This window comes from Phyllostomus discolor, chromosome 14, assembly GCF_004126475.2.
Source record: "Phyllostomus discolor isolate MPI-MPIP mPhyDis1 chromosome 14, mPhyDis1.pri.v3, whole genome shotgun sequence".
Classification (NCBI taxonomy): Eukaryota; Metazoa; Chordata; class Mammalia; order Chiroptera; family Phyllostomidae; genus Phyllostomus; species Phyllostomus discolor.
In genome coordinates this window covers 12,435,925-12,462,852 of record NC_040916.2, presented here as the reverse complement: position 1 = coordinate 12,462,852, position 26,928 = coordinate 12,435,925, and the positions used below count along the sequence as shown (strand labels likewise).

Below are 26,928 nucleotides of genomic sequence, written 5' to 3'. Positions count from 1 at the left end.
AGCAGGACCCAGCACCCCCGAGCGTGCACTGCAGTGCGGGGGGGAGGACCGGGGTGCATCCTCTCGAGCGGAGAGCGACTGCCTGGAGCACAACGAAGTGAGTCACTCTGGGCTTCCCGGACACTCCGCCTTGGGCACATCCACCCGCGGCCACCCCTTCGCCTCGAGTGCCCTTGTTTTCCAGGGCCTGATTTCCTCCATGCTGGCCAGGGCCTCGAGACCCGTGGTTCCCCTGGGACGGTGACACTCACTGCCTCCCTATCTGTCGCTCCCTGCGCCGTGTGGAGGTCCACAGCACCGTGTGGAGGTCCACAGCGTACAGGAGAGGAGATCGGAGTATGAGATAGGAGCCGTTTAGAAAGTCCCATCTTAGTCAACGTCTCCTTCCAGAAGTCCACCGTGTTTTGTAGACAGTCTGGTTTTATTGTGGGGAATTTCCCCTGGCGGGTTATTCGGCCGCGTGTAGTTCAGATGTGTCTGGCGCATCGGAGACGTGTTTTGGCCTGGATCCTGTGTGGAATGTGTGGAGTGTAAAACTGGCTGTTGTTCTTCAGAGGGGGTTTCTCGCAAGGGGTTGTTGTCGTCAGCTCTTGTCTAGGCCTGCGGCGGCGTGGACACGCACAGTGGGGTCGACCGTCTGCACGCCTTTGCCGAGGTCGCGCCCAGCTCTTCTCCCCAGAGAAGGGGCCGCGGCTGGACTGGCGGCACGGTGCATGGGTCCCCCTTCTTGCAGCAGATCAGGGAGGTACTCTGAGGGGCTTGGGAGTTCCTCAGGATGAAGCACGCGGAAGTCAAGGCTAAAGAGCATCTGCCTTGGGCTGTCCCTGTTTTTTTTCACTTGGGGTCCTCACAGCAGCCGCGTGTAGGGACTGGGTGCATGTCCGTTCCCCTGCTCTGCAGGCGGGAAACGGAGGCCCAGAAACTGGCTAGGGACTCGTCCAGTGCCACCTGGCTCCGAAGCAGCGGTGCCTCAGAGAGAAACGAGATCCCCTACCCCTGGCCCCCAGTTACTGCCAGTCTGCACTCCACCTCCAGACCCCGATGAGTGTCCTTCAGTCCTTGCTCATTGTCTACGTTACACAGCTTGGCGAATCCAGGAAACTTTTGAAGCGGTTCGGTAGTTTTTAGGGAGTGTTACAACACATATTCTGTGAAGGGATTTATACGATAATATGTGCACTTACTCAATAGCATCAGTGGTTCAGAAATTGGATTAATCATTGCCCCATGAAATTCATTATATTGCAGTTTCCAGGAAAACAATAAATGCTACGTTTAGATGTGTTCAAAGGATTTTTAAACTCCCTGCTTGTAAAGAGTTAATCTTGGAAACTTTCAGTCTGTACAGATGAACGTTTGTGCAGCCGGAACACAGGACAGGTGTTTGGTATAATGTGGCCTGTAGTTGAAAAACAAACAAACAGTCGAGACGATGTAAGGGAGATTCCGTCATCTTCTAGGAGTTTTCACCCTTCTGTCCCCCATATGACTTCTCGCTCATTTGCTTCCCTGTCACCATTAGAAGTCTCCGTAAGTCTCCAGCGAAGTGAATAGCTTGCCGCTCAGTCCCAGATGCGCGCCATACTGGGAGATGGGATGAGACGCAGTGGACCGGGGGACCTGTGACTCGAGCATACCCTGGGCGCCCTGGGGGTACTGTGGGATCCAGGGAGGAAGAAGGGCCTTGTCACCCCCTCCCCCTCACATGTCACTGCTTCCCCCCTCGTATCACTTTCTTCATCAAATTCTTCTTTTCTCCATTCCCTGTGCACGCCCCCTCTCCCCCTCCCCTCCTCGATTTCACCTTAAGAAGCTGTTCTCTCTCATCTGACATGAAGGATGGCTCTCTTGAGCTCTTTGGAGACCCATCAAAGACCTGGCCTCCGTCATGCGATGACGTGAAGGCTCACTGGTCACCAGATGTCACTGGCCCAGTAGAACATAAACGGCCCACGTCAGAGCCAGCCCGGCGCGGAGTGAGGGGTCCGGCCCCTGGGGCCTTGCACGGACTTGACCAGGGCTCGGGCGGTCACCTCTCCCTAGCGTGTCCAAACATAGCGGATTTCCTCAATGCCCAGTTGCATGCCAGAACATTCTTTGTCGCAAAGTGGTCGGTCCAGAAAGGACTTCTGTTCCCATTGATATTCAAAGATAGCTGGATGACTCATATTTTTCACTTCCCTTCCCCAGCACAAATATAGCCGGCCTCGCCGGGCCCGTTTCCCACGACGGCTGTCGGTAGATGGTAAAGGAGAGAAAAGTTCTGTGCTTTGCCCTGCTCCAGGCCTGGCGAGGGAGCTTCAAACCCGTATTTTGGGAGAGGAGCGGGACATGCTTAGTGTGTTCATGCGTTTTTTCAGCAAAGATTTTGACAAATCACTGAACTTTCCTGCCTTCGTGTCATGGCTTCCGTGTTAACCCACTTTATGTTTCATTCTGTCACCCGTGCAGTTTCCGTGTTGTGGCCCACCGTTGTTGGTCGCTGAGTGTCCCCTGTCACATTTTAACGCCCATGCATTTTCTTCAGAAAGCACGAGTTTACGGTTTGCAGTGCTCTCTCTCGACTCCCTGGATTTAGCCATGTGTCCCACCCAGGTTAGCTAATGACAGAGGACCAGGTTCTCACTGGCCAAGCAGCACAGTGTCTCGATCCGGCTGCTTTTCTGGATCAGTTGTCCCTCCTTCATAGAGCGGGGAGGAGGAGATGCCCTCTGGGCAACACTGAGCGAGCGTCACCTGCCTCGGGATTCCTCGGGTTAGGGACAGTCGGCATCAGGGCCCATGGGCGTGAGTCCTCAAGGCAGCTGGGACTCTTCCCTCGGGGACAAGGAGAACCTTCTTTGTCTTGTCTCCAAACCTGATCAGAACATCCCGTCTGTCCTTGGGGCTGAGTCATGCAGGCTCGTGGTGGTGGTGGTGGTGGTGGCGGTGGTGACAATGGAAACAGGAGTAGAGGTGGTGGGGGTGGGGGAGGAGAGGGGGTGGTGAGGGGGGGGAGGGGAGGAGGGGGTGGGGGTGGGGGAGGTGGTAGTGATGATGATGACAAAAATGGAAATATTACAGTAACAACAGCTAACCCGTATTTAGTGTTCACCATGTGCCAGGACTATTGTAGGAGCCGTATAGCTCGGGGAGCCTTCACTGTTAACCCTGTGAGGAGGGTCTTACCAGTTCCCTTGTACAGCCCAGGGAAACTGAGGCACAGGTGGATGAGGGAGGGCGTCCACACCCCACGCCCACAGAGCGGCAGAGCGGAGGGGCAGCAGCTGCTTGTCCTCATTAACACGCATAAAATAATAAGGAGTGCTCTTTAGGGAGAACTCAGTGTGTGCCGGACACTGTGCTGAGAGCTGCACATGCACTTCTTTATGTGATCCTGGGAGGTGGGCACTAGCCACGCCCCACGCCATTGCTCAGGGAATGGCACTGACTTGGGCGGGGCCACGCTGCCATTGGAGGAAAGCACCGTTGTCCTTATTTACCAGTGAACTGAGGCCAAGGGATCCTGTCATTGGGCCATGACAGAGTTGAGAGGACCGGTCGGGTTTAATTCCAGCCTCCAGGATTCCCCTCATGCACTGGCCTGTATTGAAACTAGGACATCCGGGATACATGCCGCCCAGGTTCTCCAGCTGCTGGTGTCAAGTCCTCGACCGGGGAAACTCACAATGGTGGGGGGGAGGGGGCAAGTCCTCAGCCGTCTCCTGTCCCTGCCCGTGGACAGTGAGCAGCCACTCCTTGGATGGGGGAACGAGGAACAACCCACGGGAGCTCCCCGACTCAGCACCTGTGCTTCTTCTCTTCTCTTGCAGAAGGTGGAGGTGCCCATGATGCTGAGGCTCCTCAGGGAGCAGAGGATGTTCATGATCCAGACCATCGCTCAGTACAAGTTTGTCTACCAAGTCCTCATTCAGTTCCTCCAAAACTCCAGGCTCATTTGAGCCCCAGACCCAGCTCCTGGAAGAGGGACCCGGCGCCACCTTGCAGCTGGGGAGGCACCTCCAGACAGCCTCTGCGCCCCCCGCAGGGCGCGGACGGCGGGGGGCCGACAGGACACGCGCTCCCTGAGGATGGGAGCCGAGATCATTCGTACACACCATGTATTATTTTATATGAGATAATTTATTTTTTTCCCCTTTGGAATAACTTTTGTGAATCATTGTAATGCCGTACTTTCATTTGAACCACATTTTGACCGATCTGCATTGTAACTCGTTGGTGGGGAAGGTGGTCTGGTAGGCCATCTGGGGGACAGGGGCACAAGGGAATGCATCTCTGGGGAAGTTGCAGCCAGACAGGTAACCAGCCCTGCAGTTCATCAGCTTAACTTCTCATGTCCGAATCAAAGATGGCAAGAAAACGAATTCCTCCTTAAAATATAAAGATCAGGGACAAGACCCTTTTCTGAAGGAAAAACACTACAGTTCCCTTGCATTTCGGGCTGATGAGCCTTGACGGCAGATTCCTCCCTTCTTCCTTTCTGTCCTCACCCTCAGTGGTCTTTTCCCAGCCCCCACCTCCAGCCTGGAGTGACAGGTGCTGCAGCCGGCGGAAACCCCGCCCTTCCGGTGCAGCAGTGCCATTGCCAGGCTGACCACGGAGCTCTGTTTGTGTCCCCATCAACCATCCCGTAATTGGGACCCGGAGCCCGTGTTTCCTTGCCGGGGGCTGCACCCTCCGTATTTTCGGCTTCTCCTCATTTGCTCGGTGGGCGCCAGGCTGGTGGCCTTTGAGGCGCTGGGCCAGGCCATCTGTGCAGCTGGGCCTCTTGCCTGACTGAGAGAAGGTGATGGACCAGAGTGAGAAGAGAGGGGAGACAGGAGGCCCTGGATGCTGTGTTGGTTTATGATGCATGTGCTGCATGGGGGCCTGAAGGTCAAGGTGCCGGGGCTCTTCTGTCTGTCCATCAGTCGCCAGGTCAGGGAATGGGGTATACAAGAAGCAGCTGGGGAAGATGATTCACAGGAGCTGCTTGGCACCCAGCAGGGGCCTGGCCAGCAGCCACCCCGGAGGGGACCCCACTGTGCTGGTACCATCTCCAGGCTTTGGTCTGTGAGAGCAGCACTAAACCCACTCGGGCCCTGGAGTCGAAACCTAACCCGCGTGATGAAAGATGGGGGTCTCCCACGAAGTCCCGCGGGGGTCTCCTTCTCTCCATGCAGCCCACTCTGGGCATCTGTGCCATTAACACCGCCTCCAGTGACGCCCGGTTCTCACCTTGCTCCTTCCTGGGCCTTCATCGGTCGCCGACCTTCGGAACATCTCGGGTTAGGGTGCAGATACCCCTCGCATCTTCCATCTTGCTGAATTTTGGGGGATTGCCCCCTCCTCTCTAGTTCTTCTTGAACACAGCTTTTAAGTCGTGGTTTTGCTGTCCGAGTGGACCCCTGTGGTATGGCACCGTGCCTTCTCCCACGGTTGCCTGGTTTCCTTTCTCTTTTTGTCTTCTCCTGAGCTGAAAGCACAAACATCCAGAGAAAGAGTGCCATCAAATCAACCAGCAAGAAGAGAAGAGTGTGCCTTTGTGACTTCCGGTTGCCAGAGATCGACAGGTAGGGGTGGACACAGGTGCCTGTGAATAGCTTTGGCCTGAGAATCAACTCAGTGTCCCGTCTGGCCGGATGGTGGTACGGTGATCTTTCCCTTGTGTAGACTCAGAGTGTCTGGTGACGGAGGGCGGAGCGTAAGTGTCTGTCTTACACTCCAAGGCCTAAAGAGTCAGTCAAGGAGTGTCACAACTCCAGCTGAGCTCTGTACATTCTGGCATTCGGGTGCGTATTCTGAAAAAGAAAACCGTTAGCATGCCATGTACTTCCAGTGGAACGGAGCTCACAGCCCGCCCTCTGAGACGCTCAGAACTTGGGACCACACGCAGAGAGGCACTTGTTTCCTCTCCTCGGAGACTTCCGTCCTCGGGGTAGTCGGCTGCGCGGGGTGGCCGGTCAGGCGGTCCGCGGCTCACTGCCTGAGTGTCTGATGAGGGGTACCGGCACTCCGCCTCCCTCTCGTGGGCCCCAGCGTGGGCCCCAGCGTGGGCCCTGTGGATGTGTCTTCCCAGGACGGCATGTAGGTCTGCTGTCTCTGAGCTCATCACTGATGGGCCGCCCTCCTCCCACCCAGGGTTGCCACCTGGTGCTGCAGGAGCACTCCTGAATGCACGGTACGCAGGAAAGAACTGGGTTTAACATCCGACTTCCCAGCCAAAGTCTATATGGAAACCCAAAAGGGAAAAAAAAAACACTCAAAAGTTATTCCACACCTTTCCGTTTGAAAAGCAAATGCTTTGGGTCCCTCAGCACGTTTTGCATTCCGTTTCCCACCCCCAGCGCACGCCAGCCTCTGTCCTGTTCAATGAGCAGTGCCATTTCAAGTTCGTCCAGTGGCATCTGCATAATAATTGCCCAGGGATGCTTCATATCTGGGAAGCCGGCCAAGGCATAAACCTTGGAGCAAACTGCATTAAATTAGTTATCTGGTCAGCGCTCTTGGCATGAGTTCCTGATGGTGGACCAGGTCCGAAGCTGGAGCTGTTGGGCTCGGTTGCTGTGGTTTGAGTTGGAAAGGAGAGGATTAAAAATGGAGGGGGGGGATCCCCACCCCACAACAAAGACTCCAAACATTTTCAGGCTTTTGGTTTCGAAGCCATCCGGTTGAAACATTTTCTTCCTCTCATCTGCTCTCATTGGGGTGCGTGGACCCCGTGTCCGGCCTTGTTGAGTCTGGTCACTGGACCGCGGAGTGGGGTGTGACGTCTTCATCCTGGAGCGGGGCGGAGCCTGTGAGCTTGGCGGTCTGCTTGGGCCCTAAGGAGGCACCGCCTCTGAGTAGGAGCGTCTGGTGACATTTCCGTTGGCACCCGCGATTGTCTTTCCCTGCATGGGAGGCACAGGACGGTCTGGCTGCATTCGAGAGGGACCTCAGCTGTCAGTTTCTTACCGGAGAGCAAAGAGGAATGAGCTCCAGTCCTCGGTTGGAGGGGAACAGAAGGATCAGGGCAGGGGAACGCTTCTCCGGGTGGAAGACTTGGAGTGATAGACTTTCAGGAGCCTGCACACAGAGGACTTCACTTCTAGAACCTTTGTGGTCCTAAGATTGAGAAGAGAAACAGATTTTTTAACTGTAATCAATGCCGTGGTTTGCTTGCGTGTCTGTCCCTTGGCCACCTCGGGCCCTTCCTCCATCAGCCTGGGCAGAGCGGCGGTGTGGGCTGTGCTGCGGGCCTCAACCACTGGCCTGCCCAGCACCCCCTGCACCTCTGTCCTGGCTGCTCTCAGCCTTTGCAGCTCCGTCATCAACTCCAGTGGGTACAGTGGGGCAGCGTTTCCATCCTGCTGCCTGTCTTTCTTATCTTTCCCAGCGTAATAGAGTTGACCCGTACGAAATTTGTGAGAGTTGGACCGTATTTCACTAACAATAACAGAAAAATCCACGTGGAGCGACCTTATACACAGAGTGTGTTTCTTCCCCCGACGCAGTGTAGATCCCAGCACACCGGGGCACGTTGTTTCTCCAGGCGAGAGCTGAGGGACGGACTTGGAGGCCCGTGCCGGCGGGCAGCGTGGCTCTCTGTGTGCGCTGCCTGCCTGGCTGCAGTGAGGCCTGCCTCATGTGGGGGTGGGGGGGTGGGGGGGCCGTTCAAGGGCCTGGAGGTCACTCTGCAGAGGCGTTAGCGCGCTGTTGAGTCTGCTAGGGGGGGTTGGCCACCAGGCACAGCACTGTGGGGCGTCTAGCTGCCGTCCTTGCTGGATGTGCCATCTGTATGAGCTGACCTCAGCCGGTGGTCAGGGGACAAGGTGTGTGGTCCCTGAAGGTGTCCTTCCAGAGAGCAGAAGGTGCTTTCTACTCTCTCTCCAACTCCCAGTGCGCGTTTGATGGGGAAGTGGGCACACCTACTTTCTTTTCTTTTGTGGGAGACGTGTCAGTCACTTGGGGTGGGGGGCAGGTGCAGGGGCCTTCCTGGGTGTATGCTGGGTGGGGGAGGTTGGACACAAGAATAGGACTGGGTCAGACCCAGGTTCGTGGTCCTCTGCCCTTCACTCCACCTCCGTGTCAGGAATAGTTGGAATCCTGGTGTCAGAAATCCCCAGAAACACCGAATAACCCCGGGTGGGCTCTTAAGCGGCCCTTTGTGGGAACTCAGCTCTCTCTGGTCTCACCAAAGGTTCATCTGCTGCTATGCTAAGTTGTTGCCTCTGGTTTTTATCAGACATTGCTCATGTTCTTACGCAGTGATTTCTTTTTATGAGCAAAATAACAGCCCATCTAGCACTACTTCCAAATGCAGAAGTTTGGGTTTTCTTTGGACACTGCACACATTTTCCAGTGGCCCACAGCCTCGTAGGGGACACACCAGTTGGCCCGTAGGGTGGAAATCTCTAAGGTGCTGAGTTGTGTTGGACACTTCCCTTGAGCTCTGGGCGATAAAGCAGGATGGTTCTGGTCTTTGCCTCAGTTTCTAAGACTTTCCAGGGCAAAAGACTTCAGTGATGCATCTGTTGCAAGTAGCAGCAGCATGCCTAGGAGAAATGAGAGGTGTATCCAGTGAAATTCAGCTAGCCCGTAAACTTGGGTGGGTGAGCATTTTTTTTTCAGATAAGACCGCTTTGCTTATCTTTTCTAGCTTAACACATCTGCATCTGTTCCTCAAGGCCAAACTCAAAGGCTCTCCGCTAAAATGTCCGTGACCTTGACATTGAGAGTCTGGTGTCAGTTGATTTCATAGGACTGGATGGTTTTCTGTCGTCTGGTGCCATCGAGGGGAGGGTGTGCATCAGTTCCTGCTGTTCAGAGCTCCGGCCAGGCCTCCGATCTCAGCAGTAAGTCCAAGGACATTTCACTGTAGGACAGGAGGGCTAGAGCTGATGTGCAGCCTGAACATGGCAAGGGTCGGCAGGGACATCTCTGTTTCTTCTGCCACACTCCGGGCCATCAGGATCGTTCTTTCCAGAAAGTTCCACAGGCTTGTCCAGGGAGGACCTATGGGGGGGGAGAGGAGGAGGAGGGTTTTAGAATCAACCCTGCAGTTGCTATGAAGATTCATGGATTCACAAATAATTTCCTGGACCCTAGAATGTCTCTTGCGCTCCTCCGTCCTTTGCTGTGAGGCTGGAAGCTAGGCGGTGACACCCCGAGAGAGACCGCACTGCCGTGTGGGGGTCTGTTTCACCCTCGCTCCCGGTGTTAACCCGTGTCCTCGCTGTGGCAGAGAGCTCGATGACGCCGTGGCTTCTGGGGGCCGCCTGGGTTTGTTGCTCATAAGTGCTGTCTCCTGCCGCTTGCTGGTGGCCCTCCCTTTTTCAGCAGCAGGTTCCTCTCGTCCATCCCCGTGGCTCCCGGTCGGAATCACAGCTCCCCTGCACCTTGGTTCTTCTTTCCTGCTGTCCCAGAGGCCTGCAGGGCATTCTCCCCTTATGGCAAGTCACGTTTATAATCAGGGCCCCAGAACTGGGAGGACGTCAGGACAGCAACTGCAGTTGTTGCTTGTCTCGCTAGGGGGCGCAGTGGGGCTGTTCTGCGAGGTCCCCCTCTTCACCCAGGACATCTCATCTGCCAAGGGCTGAGCCGACCTCTCCTTGTTTTCTGCTTGCGTGAGGGGCCGGCCCTCACCAGCCCACCTTCTTTTCTCTCCCTACCTTGTCAGGGAAACCCCTACACAATAGTTTAATCTGCGACCAGATTAGTAACCTCTATTCAACTCTTGAACCTCTCCAAACTGTGTAATCAGGAAATATGGTTTTAATTTTTAAAAGCTATTTAGTTTTGAGGAATAAGATGTGGCAAATGGAAATAAGCAGAATAGAAAGAGCCAGGAAGCTGCCCCGGCCCACCCACTCCTCCCCTCGGGGACTGCCCCTCGCTCAGCACCAGCCGAGAGGGGGAGCACGGGTGGGTTTGATGAACCACCCTCCTGACGATGATGACTGACAGCAGCAGCACCTGCTGTTTGTTCCAAGGTGAACACACACGGATCCCCAGCGGCTGCACTTGGCAGAGTGGGGTCTGCGGTCAGGTTAATTTGTTCCTGGCTTCCCTCTGAACCAGTTTCCCTCGTCACAGCCGATCTGGTGAAACAGAAAAAGCTCTGGACTCCCCAGGAACTTTTGACAATTCGCGTTATGGTTAGTTCTGTCATCTGGTGAAGGGGGCAGGGGCAGGGTGAACTGTTTATCCACTCTGTGACTTTCCCTGTTCCTCCTTCCCCATCTCCTGCTCCCGGGAAAGGCAGATGCCTCCTCACAGAAGGTTTCAGGGGGAAAGCCCAAAGGATTGGACCTGGGCTTTGTGTGCCCTGGGGTGGAACTGCTTTGCTAAAATCTCAGGAATCCTGCTTCCAGTTTAGCATCAGTGGGGCTCAGCAGGGGTGCCTCGTGTTCTAGGCGTTTCTCAGGGGCCTCCGACCCCTCTCCACTGCAGTGTTAGCTAGTAAATAACCTTCAGCCTGGGGCTGAAAGCCGTACTTCAGAGCCATTTTGTGTTCGACTTGAACATTGTAAAATGTTACTGCAGTTCCCTTTCACGGAGCCTTCTTGCCACTCTTTGGAGTCTTAAACATGAACCTTGTCCTTTCATTACGAAGGTTCCTCTTCATCAGAGATGCTTCCCTGGCTATGTCCTTTGTGCCTTTAACGGTCAACTAACTTGTTTGAGGAGTCAGAAATGGGGAAAAAAAAGTTTTACATATGCAGATGACTATTAACTATGTAACCTTATGTGTAACCTGTGTTACATCAAATAACAGGTGTAACTAGTTTGTTTCACTGGACGACTGTTATGCTACTTTATTCAGTATTCTGATGCTTTCCTTAGTCTGTGTTTTATAAAATGTTGCAAATGGTATCATTCAAAACAATTGACATTATTAGCTTTCATTTCTAAACGATACATAGACAAGCTCCCAATTTAGAAACCAGTTTGTTCTCGAAGTTCTTGGATTAGCCCACAGAAACCTCCTGACTCCCAGCAGAGCTGAAATTTCGGGTTATGTCAGCGAGAGCCAGTTGGCTGCTGCTGTGGGCTGACCTGGGTGAGAAATGCATTCCAGGTTGGGGCTGGGGCTCCCGAGTTGCCTCCTTGCAAAGGGAAGTCTACCCTCTTTACTACCGACTTGTGAGGGGAGAGAGGGAGCGAGGAGTTTGTAAGACATCCCCTAGGTTGGGAAGTGTTTACCGAAACCCATGCCAACTCTACTGTGTCATAGGCTCCCTCTAAATTTAATAATATTAAAAGCCTTAAATAAAACTATGCATGCTATTCTATATGCTTTTTTATATCAGTTAATAAGCTTATGCTTGGCAGCTTTATACACAGTGATGAGGTGTATAAAACTGACTTCCGACAGTATTTTTTGCACTGTTTCCTTTCTGTTTTTATAACGTCTTATTTAGATCCTGTTACAGAGTTGCGTATTGTTTGTTCTCACTGCCGCGACTGGGCTGTGAGATGTTTCATATGTGCCTTTACAAAGGTGAGATCTCTATTCTAACCTTTTTTTATAAAAGATATCTATTGATTTAACATATGCAATAAACCTTTTTTTTTTCCCAGAAAAAAAAAACGTTGAATTTTCTGTTTTCTGTACTATGTGTGTCTACATTGGTTGAAAGCATTGCATGGAACCTCTTTTAGGATTATTTTCACAGGCACAAGTGCCTGGTTTTTTAAAGCCCGTGTATCTCTACCCACTTTGTATTCCTGCCTGACTTGATCATACTAAATGCTCAGGGGGACATTGCAGAGTTGCCACTGTTAGAACAGTGTCTGAGTGTGGCGCACACCAGGCAGATGGAGCACAGACTCTGCAGAAGCGGGTCCTTCTCACAGGTGCGGCGAAGACCCTCGAGACGGACGCATCAAGTCCCTTCCCCCAGTGTCGTCCACTCAGATCCCACACTGTCCACCTGGAAAAAGCCAGGCACCGGGCTACTAGAGAAGACCCGAATTTTAGTTCTTGTCTTTCAACTTTTATCCACAGCCCAACTCGTCCACAGTGCTGGACCTGGCTGCCCGGCCCCGTATTCCTCGCAGCCCATCCATGGCCAGCGACACACGCGCTGGGCCCCTGGTGAGGACGGCGGACGCTGTGTCGTGGCCGAGTGGCAGGGCAATAGCACTGCATCTTCAAGGGGCCTCTCTCTGCCCCTGTCACCAGACCAGGAGTCGTCCACCCCCTGCAGGGCCCAGCGTGGTTCCCGTCGTGAAAGTGAGAGCACCGTACGCCTGGTGCCAGGAGGTGGCGGGTGTCTCACTAGACATACAGACAAGTCTGTGTGTGTGTTGACTGTGACAACAGGACAGGTACAGATCTTGGAAGAAAAGCCACATAGTGTTTTTTAAAAGATGAGATAAAATGCTAATGAAAATGGAGGGAAGTCCAGTCCTATGGCGAGAGAAGAGGTACGGATATACTAATTTGTTTTTATCTTCATGGACTGAGTAAATAGACCCATTTTGTTTTCTTTGGTAGATAAAGAGTAAACGTGGTTTTATTTAATCGGAAGATATAACACTAACAGCCACTAGTAGATGGAGGTGGGGTAGAAACTTCTAATGTAAGAGAACAAAAGATGAACATTTAAAATATATATAAGTAAATATGCAGTAAAATGACAAAAATAGGGTCAAACATGTCTATTCTGTGATTTTACATTTTATTTTCTTTCATAAAAATAAACGGGGAGAACTCATCAGACTTAACCGGCCAAGGAACACTGGAAGGGAAACTCGTTCACAGTAGCTGCAGAGACATCCAAGCCGTGAGTTGGGGCGAGTGTGCAGGACCAGTGGAAACATAACCCAGCCCTTTCGAGGCAAAACGTAGACAAGCCGAAAAACCACTTTCTTGGACAGAAAAACTCGTTACTATGAAGAGTTCGGCTCTCTGTGTAGCCCTGACTCCAAGACAATTCTCGTAGATATCACAACAGTATTTATGTGGTGGCGGGGGGTGGGGGTAAGGAGAGGTCAGGAGAGGACTCGGCCAACTGACTCTCAGGTACTTTGGAGGGTTAACCTTGGGAGAATGGTCAGACAAATTCAAAAGAACACAGCACATTAGCTCTCACGGATACTAAAAGTTTTGCAGTGCAACAATAATTAAAGGAGGATTTTCCTGGCAAATCAATGAAAGGAAATAGTGCAGAAATAGACCTAAGTCTTACGGGAATGGGAATGGGAACATTTCAGACCGGCAGAGGGAAATAAATCATTTAACAAATGATGCTGGCATGAGGGGCTAGCAATGGTGAAAATTAAAGTTTAAGATACAACCAGATCTATTTTTCTTAAATAAAACAACTCCAGACAGACCAAGGACTTCCATAAAAAATGGTTTTATTTCTTTTCTTCATTTTAAGAGGAAAACAATCTGCTTGGGGACAGGAAGTGTCAGGAAAAATAAAGTTAATGGACAACCAGGGCAAACATATTTCCCGTACAGGACAAAGAGCTAATATCCCAATATACATGGAGCTCTTAGAAATTATTATGAAAGGCACAAATTGCAAAATGGCGAAAACTGCTCTGGATAACAACTCAGAGAAGAAACACAGTTCCTAGGTATATGAAAAAAGTACCCAGTCTCGTTAATAAATGCATATAAAACAAAGTGCCCAGTCTCATTAATAAATGCATATTTCACACAGATAGGCAAAACAAAAATTTTTTAAATAGTACTGTTACGAGGGTAGAGGGAAACAGATACTGTAGATATTATTATATCCTACTGGTTCCTGATACCATTTTTTAAAAAGGAAATGTGGCCATATTTATTCATATTAAAAATGTGTCCACTGTTTGATCCTGGAATTTCACTTCTAGGGATCCATCCCCCCAAATGCTACCACGTATCAGCAAAGGTGCTGGTCTAGGATTGTCCGTGAGGCTTTGCTGATAACAGGAGCAAACTGGAAAACCGCAGGTGCATCATGAGAACAGCCGAGTCGGTCACAGCACTCGGGGTGACTGATGTTTCTGCCTCCAAAGAGAAGGAGGCAAATCCGTGAGGACTGACGTGGAAAGAGGCTCTTAAGCCAGAGACGGTCACAAAATGTGTCGGCACCATTCTGCCTCTGTGTCCCTAAGTCTCTTTATCTAGATCTGGAAAAACTGGGGTCCCACGTGCCAACAGTTCCAGTGGCTTCCTCTGGGGAGCGGGACTAGCGGAGAAGAGCTCCCTTTTTTCTGATGTTTGTGTCGTTTTAAATTTATTGAAAAAAATTTACTTTTATAACTTCCGTAAAATGCAGACAGTTGGTGGGCTAAGCTTATTTGAGGCTTAGCTACTGCATAAATGAGCTTCACGACACACGGAGCTCCCCAGAGCCAGGACCCTGCCTTGCTCCTCTCTCTGCCCTGGGAGAGCTATACAGACTGTTTCGCATAGTAGGTGTTCAGTGAAGGTTTTATCGCACGTGACCGGACGAGAGAAGGCATCCATCCTACCTGCCGGGGCCAGCTGTGCTCGGTGATGTGTGGGTGTGTGGGGATGAGGAAGGAGAGATAACATAGCAGATGCACGGCCCTCCAAGCTGTTTGCGTATCAGGCATAGAAGAGCTTGGCCATGAACTCCGTCAGGCTTTGAGTATTACCTAATGGGGAAGTTCCTGTCTTCGGATTACGAGAAACGTCCCTGCGCCAGGAGCGCACCCGGTCCTGGGCCTTCTGTCTCCGTGGCCGTTGCTAACAAACAGTCCCCGGGGCGCTCCCTGCCAGGCTGCGGGGAAGCTGGATTCCCGCACCCCGCCTGCCTGCCTGCCGCGTGGGGAGAGACCGGTGTTTGCTCCACAACACAGAGTTGGTAAGGGCGGTTTTTTCCTCCTTCTTGAGCTTCGCCTGCAGGGTTTCCAGACAAGGAGAGGACTGCACAGGCCCGTCAGCAGAAGGAGGGATGGAAAGACTGCTTTCAGATGGAGGAGGAGATGGCCCAGAAAGCAAGGCCTGGGTGAAGCACGCACGCACACTGAAGGGAGACCGGACGACAGACGGGAGAATCGAAAGGGACACGTGCTCCTGCCGGGCGTGCGGGGCACCTGGGGCGCTCACTTGTTCTCCCCCACACGTAAATTCCCACTTTTTAATTTAATCTATTTTTAATCTTACCCTTTTTTTTCAATTACAGTTGGCATCCAATATTATATACGAGTTTCAGGTGCACAGCATAGTGGTTAGACATCGACCCGGCATCCCCACACACAGAGTTATCTCAAAATCATCGACTATATTCCCTGGGCTGCACTGGGACTGTTATGGGCTGTTTTGCATGGTAGATGCTCAATAAATGTCTCGTCGCGCTTGACCGGACGAGAGAAGGCATCCTACCTGCCGGGTCCAACCGTGTGCTGCGAACTGTGTGTGCGAGGCGTGTGGGTGTGTGGCCGTGAGGAAGGAAGGGCAGCCCAGCAGCAAAGGGAGGAGCTTTACCTCCCAGGGACTGTTTAGTAACCGCCAATGTGTGTCTCTTCACCCCGTCACCTTTTTCACGGGTGTGTTTTTTTCCCGTCTCGCATCTTCTTTCTTCCTCCATACGCACTGTATTCCAAAAGCAGCTTCAGCCTAAAGCGGCCACCTGAGCCCCTTCTGGGGGAGGGCTGGGCTCACTGCCTGACACAGGGGACCCGTCCTCCACTTCGAGATGGGGCTCCCGCTGCCTCCTCCTCGAAGTCCTCCCCACAGACAAAAGGAAACACAAACTTCAACCACTGTTACCTTTTTTATTCTCTTTCATCATTCAGGTTTGTTCAGAACGTTATAATAATAAGCATGAAGGGAAAAATAGTAACATTTTTTTCAAACTCAACCTGTCCGAAGTATAGTACATGAAACCATGCCATTCTCTCTTAGGGAAAAAAAGCATTCAAAAATGAATGTGACCTTAAGGTTCAAGATTAAAACCAATGCCAAGTGAGCTGTGTTTAAGGCTTGAGTGCAGATGGTGTTCTCCCTGCAATTAGTTTGCAGAAACGGCGGAGTGATACGCAAAATTGGAAACACTCAAATCCCGGAGGGCTTCTGCGCATGCGCGTAACACTGCCACGTTGGCACCGGCTCAGCAGCGCTCGATTTCCTGTTTGATCTCGGAGATGTACGGGTGATCTTTGCCGTGGGCCACTTCCATGATCGCCATGGCCTAGGAGAGAGCGAGACGCACCAAGGGTGAGGAGCCGGAAGCCAGTGCCCGCGCACCTCCACCTGGGCTGCTGTGCGTGCCAGGCGGACTCCCTGCTCTAACGCGCAGGACGCAAACTGGCTTTCAGAGCCTGTGCTCTCCTCCTCCTCCTCCAGAGTCTGGCTTCATGAGAGGAAAAAAAAAGGGTAAGATTATCTAGGAACCGAAGAGTCACCCAGTTTCTCCCACTGAGTGGAATATTCTGCAAGAGCTGAAGACGTGATACAGAGAAATTGATTGCATGATATTTTTGCCCCACTATTCTCGAGGTTTCAGTAAAAACTGAACTCTGCTTTAGGGACGGAATTCCTCGGCTGTGCTCAATCAAGTACACAGGCAAGGCTGGAACGGGGAAGTCCACATCAAACCTGTTTTGATTTGAAGGTTACGTTACTAACCTATGAGATACAACTGAACTGTTTTTCCCTTTTAAAAAGTGCATGCTTTCCTCTTCATACCCACTCTTAAAAGAAACAAGGCTAAAAAATCAAGGTGCAGGATTCACTTGAGGCTGCTCCAGAGAGAACATATTTAATAAGAGTTCTTTACAGTGAGGGGATATAATGTGAGCGCGTTTCCAGTAGCTCCGTCGCGTCCTAGCTGGGTGACCTTGGGCAATTTACTTCACCACTCCGTGCCTCGATGTCCTCATCTGTAAAATGGGAAGGATGCCAACCTCTCAGAATTGTTAATGCACATAAAGTGTTTAGAATAGTGCCCGGCACATAGCAAGTATATACCAAATGTCATCCATGAGAATTGATTTTGCTCCTTTGTATTCAACGATTATTACTGACAGAAATTACTCCTGTCTTCCCCAAGAGGGGATTTTTGATGTGACTGTGACAGCGTTCCTTTCCGTTATACCATTCTCTCCCCAGATCTCAGGCCAGGAGGAGGCCGGCCAAGGGGCGGTGCCGGCCTTCAAGAGCCACCTGTTCAGTCGTTTCCCAGGAATCACCTGTTAAATGCCTCCCGTACCCTCTGCATTCATTTCATGACTCATGTTCCTTGCTTGGATCTACTCTACCCTCCTTCTTTTTCTCTTTTCTTAGCATGCTTATTGTTTTTACAGAGAGAGGGAGGGAGGGCGGGAGAAAGAGAGACGGAGAGAGAAAAACATCCATGTGAGAAAGAAACATCAACTGACTGCCTCCCATACACGCCCCAGTGGGGAATCAAACCTGCAGCCTGGGTATGTGCCCAGACTGGGGATTGAACCTCCAACCTTTCAGTGTACTGGACGACGAACGCTCCAACAAGCTGAATTGAACCACACCAGCCAGGGCTCTCTCCCCTTCCTTGGTCCTGTATTTCATTACCTCCCAGCACTTTGCAGTTGTGACCTAACTGGTTAATTTCCCCCCAAACCCCTAAGGCAATGACTATGTTACCTTGGAAGACAAATGCGCTGGTTTAAAAATGGAAAATGTTACGCTTCACTCATGCTCCTAGCCTGGCGGCGAGGCTATGAGCCTTCCGTGTGGGATGCAGGACCTCGCTCCCATCTTCCTGAGTAGGGAAGATTTGTGGAATCAGGAGGATTAGGCATCCAGGCTAGCCAGTGGCCCCAATGTTTACAGACATTCTCTTGTAGGATTGAAGAGATTGTCCCAAAGATTACCCCTTATCAACGTTAATTTATACCTAAAGGACAACGAGAGTCTGTCGGCACAATCCAGCTGCTGTAAGGTGAGGGTTGGGGCCTGGCCCTGGGTCCACGGGCAGCACTGGGCAGCTGTCAAACACGGGGTGACGGGGGGCAGATGCTGCCTAGGGTCCTGGTTTCCCCTGCGTGTCAGTCACAGCACGAGTGGGAGTGGGGAGCTGAAGCGTTTGACTCAGAAAGATCCCAATTTCAATCAAGAGCCTCCTGTGTACCCGAGGCCAATTCCTTAACCTGTGTGCATCTCCATTTCCTCACCAGGAAGCTCTATCTCAGTTTTCTAAGAATTAAAAACCATGCGTCGGGGTCTTGGCCACGTGATTGGTACTTGGCGAACAGTGACGCCGATGATTAAGTGCACTTTATAAACGCTCCGCGTCTCACTGCCCTGACCTCCCCACAACAGGGCATCGTGAACCTGTAGGCCTAAAGGGCAGACAGATGGCAGGTGGCCTCACCACGGGCTCCCGGCGCCCCCAGTGGCCTCTGTCCACAAGCACAGCTTTGCCTGGGCCAGGCAGTGTGGTCCCGCGGCTGTGGGCTGAGCCTGCAGTCAGCCGGCCCCTCGCAACCTGCACGCCCCTCTCCTTGCAGGAGGGCCTGGACGCCAACTTAGTAAAGGCTTGATGACGCCACCCCCACCTGCCAACCCACCCCCCCGACTCGTATGGACGGAGCGGGTCAAGAGTGGGCCTTCGCCACCCCCTTGTTACTCAGGCTCCCGTGGGAAGAAGAAACGATGGCAAGGAGGCCACCCAAGCACTGAAAAGCCTGCGTCCCCCGCGCCACATACATACCTTCCGCAGGGCTTTCTCCCCGGCCGCTCTGTTCTCCAGGCCCATGTACAGTCTTCCCAGCTTCAGCCACATGGAGGCCACGTTGAGGGAGTACAGTGGGTAATGCTTGCTGGGAGAAGAGAGAAGACAGCGGCCACCTGGTCAATGCCTGCGGCGCAGCCCATAGGCCCGGGGTGGGAAGCCACAGTCTCCATGGTAACCAGGCTTCTCCCAACCCTGGCGGGTCTGGCCAGAGAGCGGGGATGGGTCGATCCTGTTTAAGCGCCACGGATGCACCCCATTTTGTGCACGGCGTGTGTTGCCGAAAAGCCCCATAAACACTGCAGGGTTCTCCCTACTCAAAAGCATTTACCAACACGGCATTCGACCCAGTCCCAGACTTTTGTTTCAGGTGCCCCCCAAGGCAGAGCACTGGGAAACCGTCTTTTCCGGTAAACTCCCTATTACGAGGACATGGGGCCTCTCCCCTCATTTTAAAAAGACAGTTACTCAAAAATATACGCAGACTAATAAGTCTCAAGACCCACGCTTCCTATCACACTCTGTGATACCAGTTGGTTCAGCAACACAGTCAGCTCCCCGGAGCCGGGAGAACGCCTCCTGTTTCTTCCAGACATTCTTCCCGTATTGATCAGTAGTGAGCTCCACACACAGTACGGCAGGCACCGGCTGCCTGGTGTCAACTGACGGCTGACAGACGGGTGGGGGTCGCCTGGGAAGGGGACCTTTCCCCGGGGACAGAGACCAGGAGGTGGCTCCTGGGCTAGGATGTGTGCATTGGTGGGGGTGGGGGGGCGGGGAGGTGTGTAGGAGGTGTTTATTTACAGCCTGGTTTGTGCTGCTCGACCCTCAAAGTCCGTCCAGAAGAGACACATTCTGGTTGTACCTCTGGGCGGGGGCCGGCCCTGGGGGCAGTGCCAACCCCCACCCCGGAAGGCCAGAGCTGGGGCTTACTTAGCACAGGAAGGTCCTGCAGAGCAAGTTCCCACTGGGAGAGGAACCACAAGACAGAGAGGATCTCATTCGTTCTCATCTTCCCTCCCTCCTTCCCTCCCTCCAGATCTCACAGAGGAAGGTGTGCAGGAGACCCCAGGGCTTTCTTACCCCCCCCCCCCCCCCCCCCCCCCCCCCCCGGGAAGAGGGATAGGCTTTAAGATGATCCTCAAATTCTAAGAGCAAATTTTAGGAGCTGCTTCCCCTTGAGCTCCCCCTGCTGGCTGATCAAGGCACTGTGGGGTAGGCAGAGGGCCAACTTGGCAGTGGGCATTCAAACCAGACATAAATTGAACAGTCCCTGATCTTAGAAGGTAAACAGAGGGCTTCTGAAATTCCTGAGAAACACCTGGGGTGCTTCTGGAACACAGGGCTTTCAGGTCCGACGCCCAGATTCCGACCCCCTCGGTCTGGAGTAGATCCTGTCCGCGCATAATGTGGATGTGCTCAGCCAGCACCCCAGCAATCCCATAGGCCGTCCCAACCCTGAGGTGCCTACGCAGAGCCCGAGGGCCATGCCATGACCTCCACCTGCAACCCACTTGCAGGGTGAACAACCCTCTCAACGGGAAACTTCCCCACGGCCTCCAGTCACCGCGACTATACTGTAACCCAGCTTGTTTCGGTCAGACCTAGGCGGGACATGGAATAACCATGGCCAGCGGACCCAGTGGTCCCGGAGTTTCCTCATTTACAGACTGGGCTGCAGTTTAGAGAACCACAAGGGGGCGGTGTGAACAATGATGGAAAAGAAACCATCGGGCAGCTTTTTAGCGCTGGTCTGAATTAACGACAGTGGCTACAGCACCTGGGCAGGTCCCGGGGCAGATCTGGCCCTGGCAACTCCTGCACAACCTCAACCTGCCAACCCAGGTGTCTCTTCTAGGTGGTGGAGGGAGGAGGCAGGGCCCACTGGGGCAGCGCCCTGCACCTGTACCTCCGGATGCGGGTGCAGAGCAGAGAGAGCTGGTCTAGGCACCTTGCAACATGGGACAAGGCTGCCTAGGTGCACATTCCCAATCACCAGGTGCCATTCTGGGCTAAGACGAGCAGGGGGGCCATGGCAATCACCTGTAAGGCTTAATGATTTTCTGTCCGTAGCGCAGGGCTCCTTCCCAGTCCTGCATGTACAAGCAGACGCCCATGGCCTGGTACATCATGTGCAACATGTACACGTTACTGTCCTCAAACACGGAGCTCATCTTCTCCTGGCTGAGCTCGCAGATCTCCAGCAGCTCGCTAGGGGGTGCCCTGGAGTCAAGGAAATGACCGGCCAGCCCAAAGGGCTTGGAGACTTCCCAAGGCAAGCAGGGTTCGAGGAGTTATTTTGTCTGCTCCACCCATACCCTCGCCCTCTGAAAAAGTGAATTACAGAAGGCCAGCCAAAAGAAAAAGGAATCACATTTTTCTTGAAGAAACAAATAGGGAAATCTGAAGACCTCAACTGGTAAGTAAACACAACGAAAGAATTTTAGCCACAGGCCACAGATCCTCAGTTCAGCTGTAAACAACGCCGATTAGAAACAAGGTACGTTTAAACCCTCACCTAAGGTGAGCTGCAGTGTTGTTAAGGATGAAGTCCCCACCGTGGGTAAGTTCCTTCCTGTACTGAGAAGTCAGTGTGCCTTTCTCCAGTTTCCAAGCCTTTCCAACACCCAAGAAGGTGCTTCATTGCAGTTGTTAGGAGTGTGGACAGTGGTGGCCAGAGCTGTGGGCCTCTGGGTCTGCCACAGGGGCAGGCACTGTGTCCTTTGGGCAGATTATCTGACATCTAAGACCCTGTTTCCATCTCCTGTGGGGCGATGGCCTGAGGCATGTCCTTGTAAGAACCAGGGGAGACAATATAAGCAAAGCCCTTGGACACTGTGCCCAAAGTAAAAGACCCCCCAAAATGAGCGCTTTCCGGGAACTGTTCTCCATAGTTTTAGACGGTAGAACTCTTCCACCACATTACACTCTTGACCAAACTCGCCAAACAAGGAGAAAGGGATCAACGTTATAAATGGATGCAGTTGACTCCAAGTCAGGGGTGGTCAGTACGGCTTCCCCCATTTACCAGGAGGCCTTCTTCCTCCGCCGCCCAGCAGCTGAAGCCCGCCCTTCCGCTCCCTCTGCCCGGCTCCCCACCAGCCCCTCGCGGAGGGAGACGGCCCGCCGGCGGCAAAGGATATACTTGTAGTGCTTGGCCCTCCGGAACTCCTCGATGACGTTGCGGGCGTACCTGACCATGTCACGGACGGCGTCTGCCTTTGGGGGCTCGTTGAGCTTCCGGATTTTCACCTTGGCCTTATCCTGCGGGAAATGTGCACAAGTGCACGGCGTTACCTCCCGTGGAAACCCCACGGATGCGGAAGCCTCTCACACAGTTCCTTCTGCCGGGCAGGGGGGCCGCCCACCCACTCTAAAGTTACCAAAGGACGAAAGGAAGTCAGGGGAAGGATCGAAGAGAAATTCAATACACCCTTACCTCTCTACAAACAAAACAAAACAAAACAAAACTTCCTAGACAATCTGCATCTAGGCTGGGCACCCAGAATGTGTCTGCTGTGGACAGACACGTGTGTTCAGAGACCTTGAATCAAAGGAATAGAATAAGGAGGGACGGCATTGACGGAGAACTCTGGGAGAGGCCCCAGGGAATTCTGCTCGTTCTGAACGGGGTGGGAAGCCTGAGGGTTGTGCTCCCGTGCTTCTCCCCTTCCCTCTCTCCGGGGCAGTCGTTTCTCTTCAAGAAATAGCAACTGGGCAAACGCTTCTGTGTGTGGCACGGCGACATGGAAACGTTTTCATCAGGTGTGAACAGAGGCCTGGCCTCCCCGGGCCCGTCTCAGCAAGGTGGACCGAGTGGGTCAGAAACACGGGGGGTGGAGACGCCCCGAGTCACACGGGGATGCTGGTCTGGTGGAGAGGGCCGGAGACACAGCGGATGGCCGGCGCCTTTGCCATAAAGGCCCTCTCCGGGAGCTTACCTTGTCCTTGGTGGTACACTCCTGGCACTCGCAGGTGAAGAAATAAGAATCTCTCAGCCGGTCATTCCTATCTTCTGTGGGATACAGGAGATCGATGTAGCTGGTAAAAACCTGGGGGGCCCAAAGAGTGGACGTTGCAGCCTGCTGCAGGTCAGCTCGCTGCTTACCCTCCCTGTGGCTCTGCGCACACCTGCGGTGGGTGGTGTCCTTGCAGGGCAGACTCAGAGGACGCCGCAGGGCGGGATTAGCACGCTGACACGCAGCGACCCCCTGGTGGTGTCCTCCTCCTTGTGGCAGGGACAGGGCTTCTCATCCTACCCCCTGCAGAACCAGGGAGTCCCTGGCACAGGAAACTGGAGCACCGGAAGCAGCTCCACCCCTCCCTCCCCACAGAGACCAAGCTGGGATTCATCTCCTGGACGGAAGCAGAGACCCTGGGGCAAAGGCCCTGCTCATCCGTGCACCGGCCCCCAGCTGGCTCTGCCTGGCCGCTCCTGCTGCACACGCGAGCGGGGACGGCTCAGATGCATCACTGATGGGCTTCCCCTTCTCCCTCCGCCTGCTGGCAGTGTAGTGAGAAGCTCGGCTGGGCAGGCTGGGGCGTATCGCAGAGGGAGGGTGCAGCTCTGAGGACACCGAGGACGCGGGCGTGCTGCTGCCTAACCCAGCTGGGCCGGAAGACTGGGAAAAGTCTTCCCTGTGGGGCTCATCAGGGTCTCCCATCCTTGCTCCTCTGCTTTTTCTAACCAGGTCTGTAACTGAGACTTGGAGCATGTGGACCAGCCCGACATTGAACTGTCCATTATCCACTCACTGGGACGGCTTCGCTGCTCGTCCCACACCGTCGGGCAACTGTCTGACTGCACAGACGGATGTCACAAAGCCGACAGCGTATCAGGGCACGGCAGGCAGGCAGGCAGGGGCACCTGCAGGGGCCACCGAGCTCTCTGCACCCCAGAGGGCAGTAGCGGAGGCCTCGCGGCTCCTCGATGCCCTGGGCCGTGGGCTTCTTCCTCTTTGAAGGCCAAGTCTCTCCCAAAGCAGCGCCTCCCCCCAAATGAGGCTGCTGCGTTTCCGGCACATGAGGGCACGCCCACAGGAGCAAGCCCTGCCAGGGACAGGGCAGTGGCAGGAGCCTCCTGCCTCCCTTCTTTGAAACCACGGACGGTCACATCGTGCAACAAGCAGAAGAGCCCAGAAGGTGGCGACAAAGGCCGCTCAGTGTCCCTGCTGCAGGCCCAGACAGCTCGAGGCTGGAGCCTCCCGTCAGCCGAGGGAGCACGGGGCCTGGTCACTCGCATTCTCTGCACGCGTGTGCTTTCACCAGAAAGGCACCTGGGCGGTCCCCACCAGACATTCTGAAACCGAGACGCCCGGGCCTTGAGCACCATCCCATCACTGAGGTTAAGTGTAGCAAAGAGGAGGATGTCTCGGTCCAGCAGAGGGTCAGCGGACAGCCTCGGAGAGGCCGGGGCCTCCCTCGCTTACGGCGCCGACCACTGCATTTCACGTTGAAAACCAGACACGCGCCTTAGTGTGGTAGTAAAGATTCCTGAACTGCAGTGTAATCGAAAGTGTGTAATTACAATCTCCGAGAATGCATTCCTTTTATTTTGTGTTACTTACGTAAGAACAGAGCCTACGTCCAGCGATCTGCTAGGCCGGCCCTTTTAAGGTGAGCCGTCTATGAGGCGGTCACGGAATCACAGCTCGGGCACTGAGCAGTGACGGAGCACACGGTTCTCTCCGCATCCCTGTGTCGGGAGGGGAGCTACCGGGGCCTCCTGGTCACAGGGGGCTGCTCCTGGCCCTGGCAGTGCGTATGCTACCGGCCGCCTGAACTGCGTCCCTGGAAAGCAAACTCTCCCGAGTTCAGACGCGGACTTCGGAAGCCTGGAGGCGCTGACTCGGCATTTGCAGCCATAACTCCACAGCTGCCGCTGGGCTGCTTTTCTGCTTTTCAGTAACGGGCTTTTGACCTTTTGGGGAGGGGGGAGCAAAACAGGCCAAAATTCACCAATTAAAAAAAAAGCCCAAAGCCCTGGCTGGCGTAGCTCAGTGGATTGAGCGCGGGCTGAGAACCAAAGTGTCGCAGGTTCCATTCCTAGTCAGGGTACATGCCTGGGTTGCAGGCCATGGCCCCCAGCAACCGCACATTGATGTTTCTCTCCCTCTCTCTCTCTCTCTCTCTCTCTCTCTCTCTCTCTCTCTCTCTCTCTCTCTCCTTCCCTTCCCTCTCTAAAAGTAAATAAATAAAATCTTTTTTTTTTAAAAAAAAGCCCAAACTCCATCGCTTGGCAATAGGAATACACAGACTGTAACAGCAATCCAAAATTTCGCCCTGGCCGCATTGGCCGACCCCTTCCTCTGTAAATCTCCGAGAGGAGTTTTGCTCCCATTCATTCTGTCCTGTTTTTCCTGGGATGGAAGTGGTGAGCCTGAAACGGAAGCCAAACGCATGGGACCCACAGTTGTACGTCACGAATGTGGACAACAGCCCGGGGAGGCCCGAGGATGGACACGGCGTGATTGCCCGGCCTCCCCCAGCCCGTGCTGCCATGTCCGGCGACTTTTCGCCCTGCCTTTGAAACAGCCGTCTGAAGCCCACGGCCCCAGCCACCCCAGCCACACACTCACCTCTTCTCCCGGGCTGATTGCCTGCACGGCTCTGACCTCTGCCAGGGTCCCCTTGTAGGTCACGATGACATTGGGGCAACAGCTGTGATTCATCAAGGCGACGCTGTCAAGCAGAAGAGAAGAGCCCATTTACTCGGTGACACAGTCTGGGCAAATGCTTGGCTGCTCCCTTGCTAGCTCACAGCCACGTTGCAGGACGTGAGCGAAACCACCGAACAGTCCGCCATCGCATTCTACGAGGTTTCTCCGCATGCACCGGTCATCTTAAACGCTCCCAATACTGAACAGTGAAATGCGCCATGCAAAACAGTGACACCTCAGCCGGAAAACAAACAACACCCCACAACAGGCATGGCAGCAACAAATCCCACAGGAACCCCTGCCTGTTCGGTGGAGGGCTTACACCCCGACACCCCCGGGAAACCGCCGCCCACGGGACGCTGCGCAAGGCGCACGGCTGGTCCCTTCCAAGCCGCTTTTTTATGTTAGTAGATTATTTCTAACACGTTTTCTTCAGAAGTGGAGAAGCCGCCCCTGGGGGGAGGTGCCAGCTGCCTACGTGAGTGAGGGCCTGTGATCCCCCGAGAGCCCTGGAGGAGCCCGTTGGGGTCTCGGCACCTCAATTTGCTCATCTGGGAAATTGGGACGCGGCTGCACCTGCTGCTCGCTGTCTGCTTTTCAGGGGCGGCGGGGACAGAGAGACGCGCCTGTGCGAGGGGCTTTGAGCTTTCTGATTCTATCAAGGTCAGAGTTCTGAGAACAGAAATTTCTAAACTACAGGGGAAAAATGCTTGATCTCTGAAAATGCTGCCTTTGAAATCACAATGCCGAACTGATTTCAGTCCAAAGGGATTTTTTTTCCCCCAATTAAATCTGCCTGGAAACTGGGGCTCAGGTGGGCACCCACGCCCATACGCACCATTGCTCTGGTGGCCGCTGGCACTTGCCTGAACCCTCGGCCACCAAAGCCCCTCTCCTGTTTGCCCCCAAACTTAAAAAAGGCACAGGGGTTGCGAAGCCCGCCCAGGATGAGCTGCCTGAGGTTTTGTCTCGGACCAGGTGGGGGTGGGGGCAGCCCTCCCCCACTGCCCAGTTGCTCAGAAGGCTGAGTGAAGTCTGGGGCTGGCCTTGAACCTGGGACAGCATGCAGCATCTTCCCTGTCTCGGCCTTGGGGAGGGCCCCCTGCACCACGAATTACAGCCCATCCGGCTGGTGGCCAAGTGCCGCTCAGGGGACAGGGGCCCAGGAGATCCAATCGACAGGTGCACTGAAAGTCATTAGTGAAGGCAGAGCAGACTTCTAGAACCATCCTGCAGAGGAGGTATGAAGTGTTCCTACTCGAGCCAGACTCCTCGACATCTTTTTAAGGAAGGTGGGGGGATGCCCTGAAGGCCAAGAACCTAAAGCCACTCCTGCTCTTGCTGTCGTCCTTTTCTGGGCAGTCGCTGAAAACGCTGAAACCTCAGACAATACCGCTCTGCACCTGCTTCTAGTCTTATCCAAGGAGCTGAGAGAACAGCCATTCAAGTTCATTGCAGGTCTGACGGAGTCAGTGCCAGCCCCTCCATGAGGGCCTTTCTCTCCTCCTCCTTCCTCTCCCCCAGGGCAGAAGTCCAAAAGAGCTTCTTCCCAAAACACTTCTTTCCTCCCTGTCGGATGGACTTCAGAAACCCGCAGGCGACACTGTTTATTCATTCCCCTG

General features: G+C 53.7%; 2 protein-coding genes across 2 annotated transcripts in view; one reads left to right on the top strand and one right to left on the bottom strand.

Moving 5' to 3' along the window:
* Nucleotides 1-5,551, top strand: part of PTPN14 (protein tyrosine phosphatase non-receptor type 14) — a 194,197-nt gene extending 188,646 nt beyond the window's left edge. Inside the window, exon 19 of the mRNA XM_036015872.1 lies at nucleotides 3,813-5,551. Within this exon, the coding sequence (XP_035871765.1) occupies nucleotides 3,813-3,941 (129 nt within the window). The 3' untranslated portion in view covers nucleotides 3,942-5,551. The remainder of the gene's footprint in view (nucleotides 1-3,812) is intronic.
* Nucleotides 5,552-15,688: 10,137 nt separating this feature from the next.
* SMYD2 (SET and MYND domain containing 2) overlaps nucleotides 15,689-26,928 on the bottom strand; it is a 50,276-nt gene continuing 39,036 nt past the window's right edge. The window contains exons 7-12 of the mRNA XM_028531067.2: nucleotides 25,226-25,328; nucleotides 22,589-22,699; nucleotides 21,791-21,911; nucleotides 20,691-20,865; nucleotides 18,627-18,735; nucleotides 15,689-16,124 (exon numbers count right to left, since the gene is read on the bottom strand). Of these exons, the coding sequence (XP_028386868.1) occupies nucleotides 16,044-16,124; nucleotides 18,627-18,735; nucleotides 20,691-20,865; nucleotides 21,791-21,911; nucleotides 22,589-22,699; nucleotides 25,226-25,328 (700 nt within the window). The 3' untranslated portion in view covers nucleotides 15,689-16,043. The remainder of the gene's footprint in view (nucleotides 16,125-18,626; nucleotides 18,736-20,690; nucleotides 20,866-21,790; nucleotides 21,912-22,588; nucleotides 22,700-25,225; nucleotides 25,329-26,928) is intronic.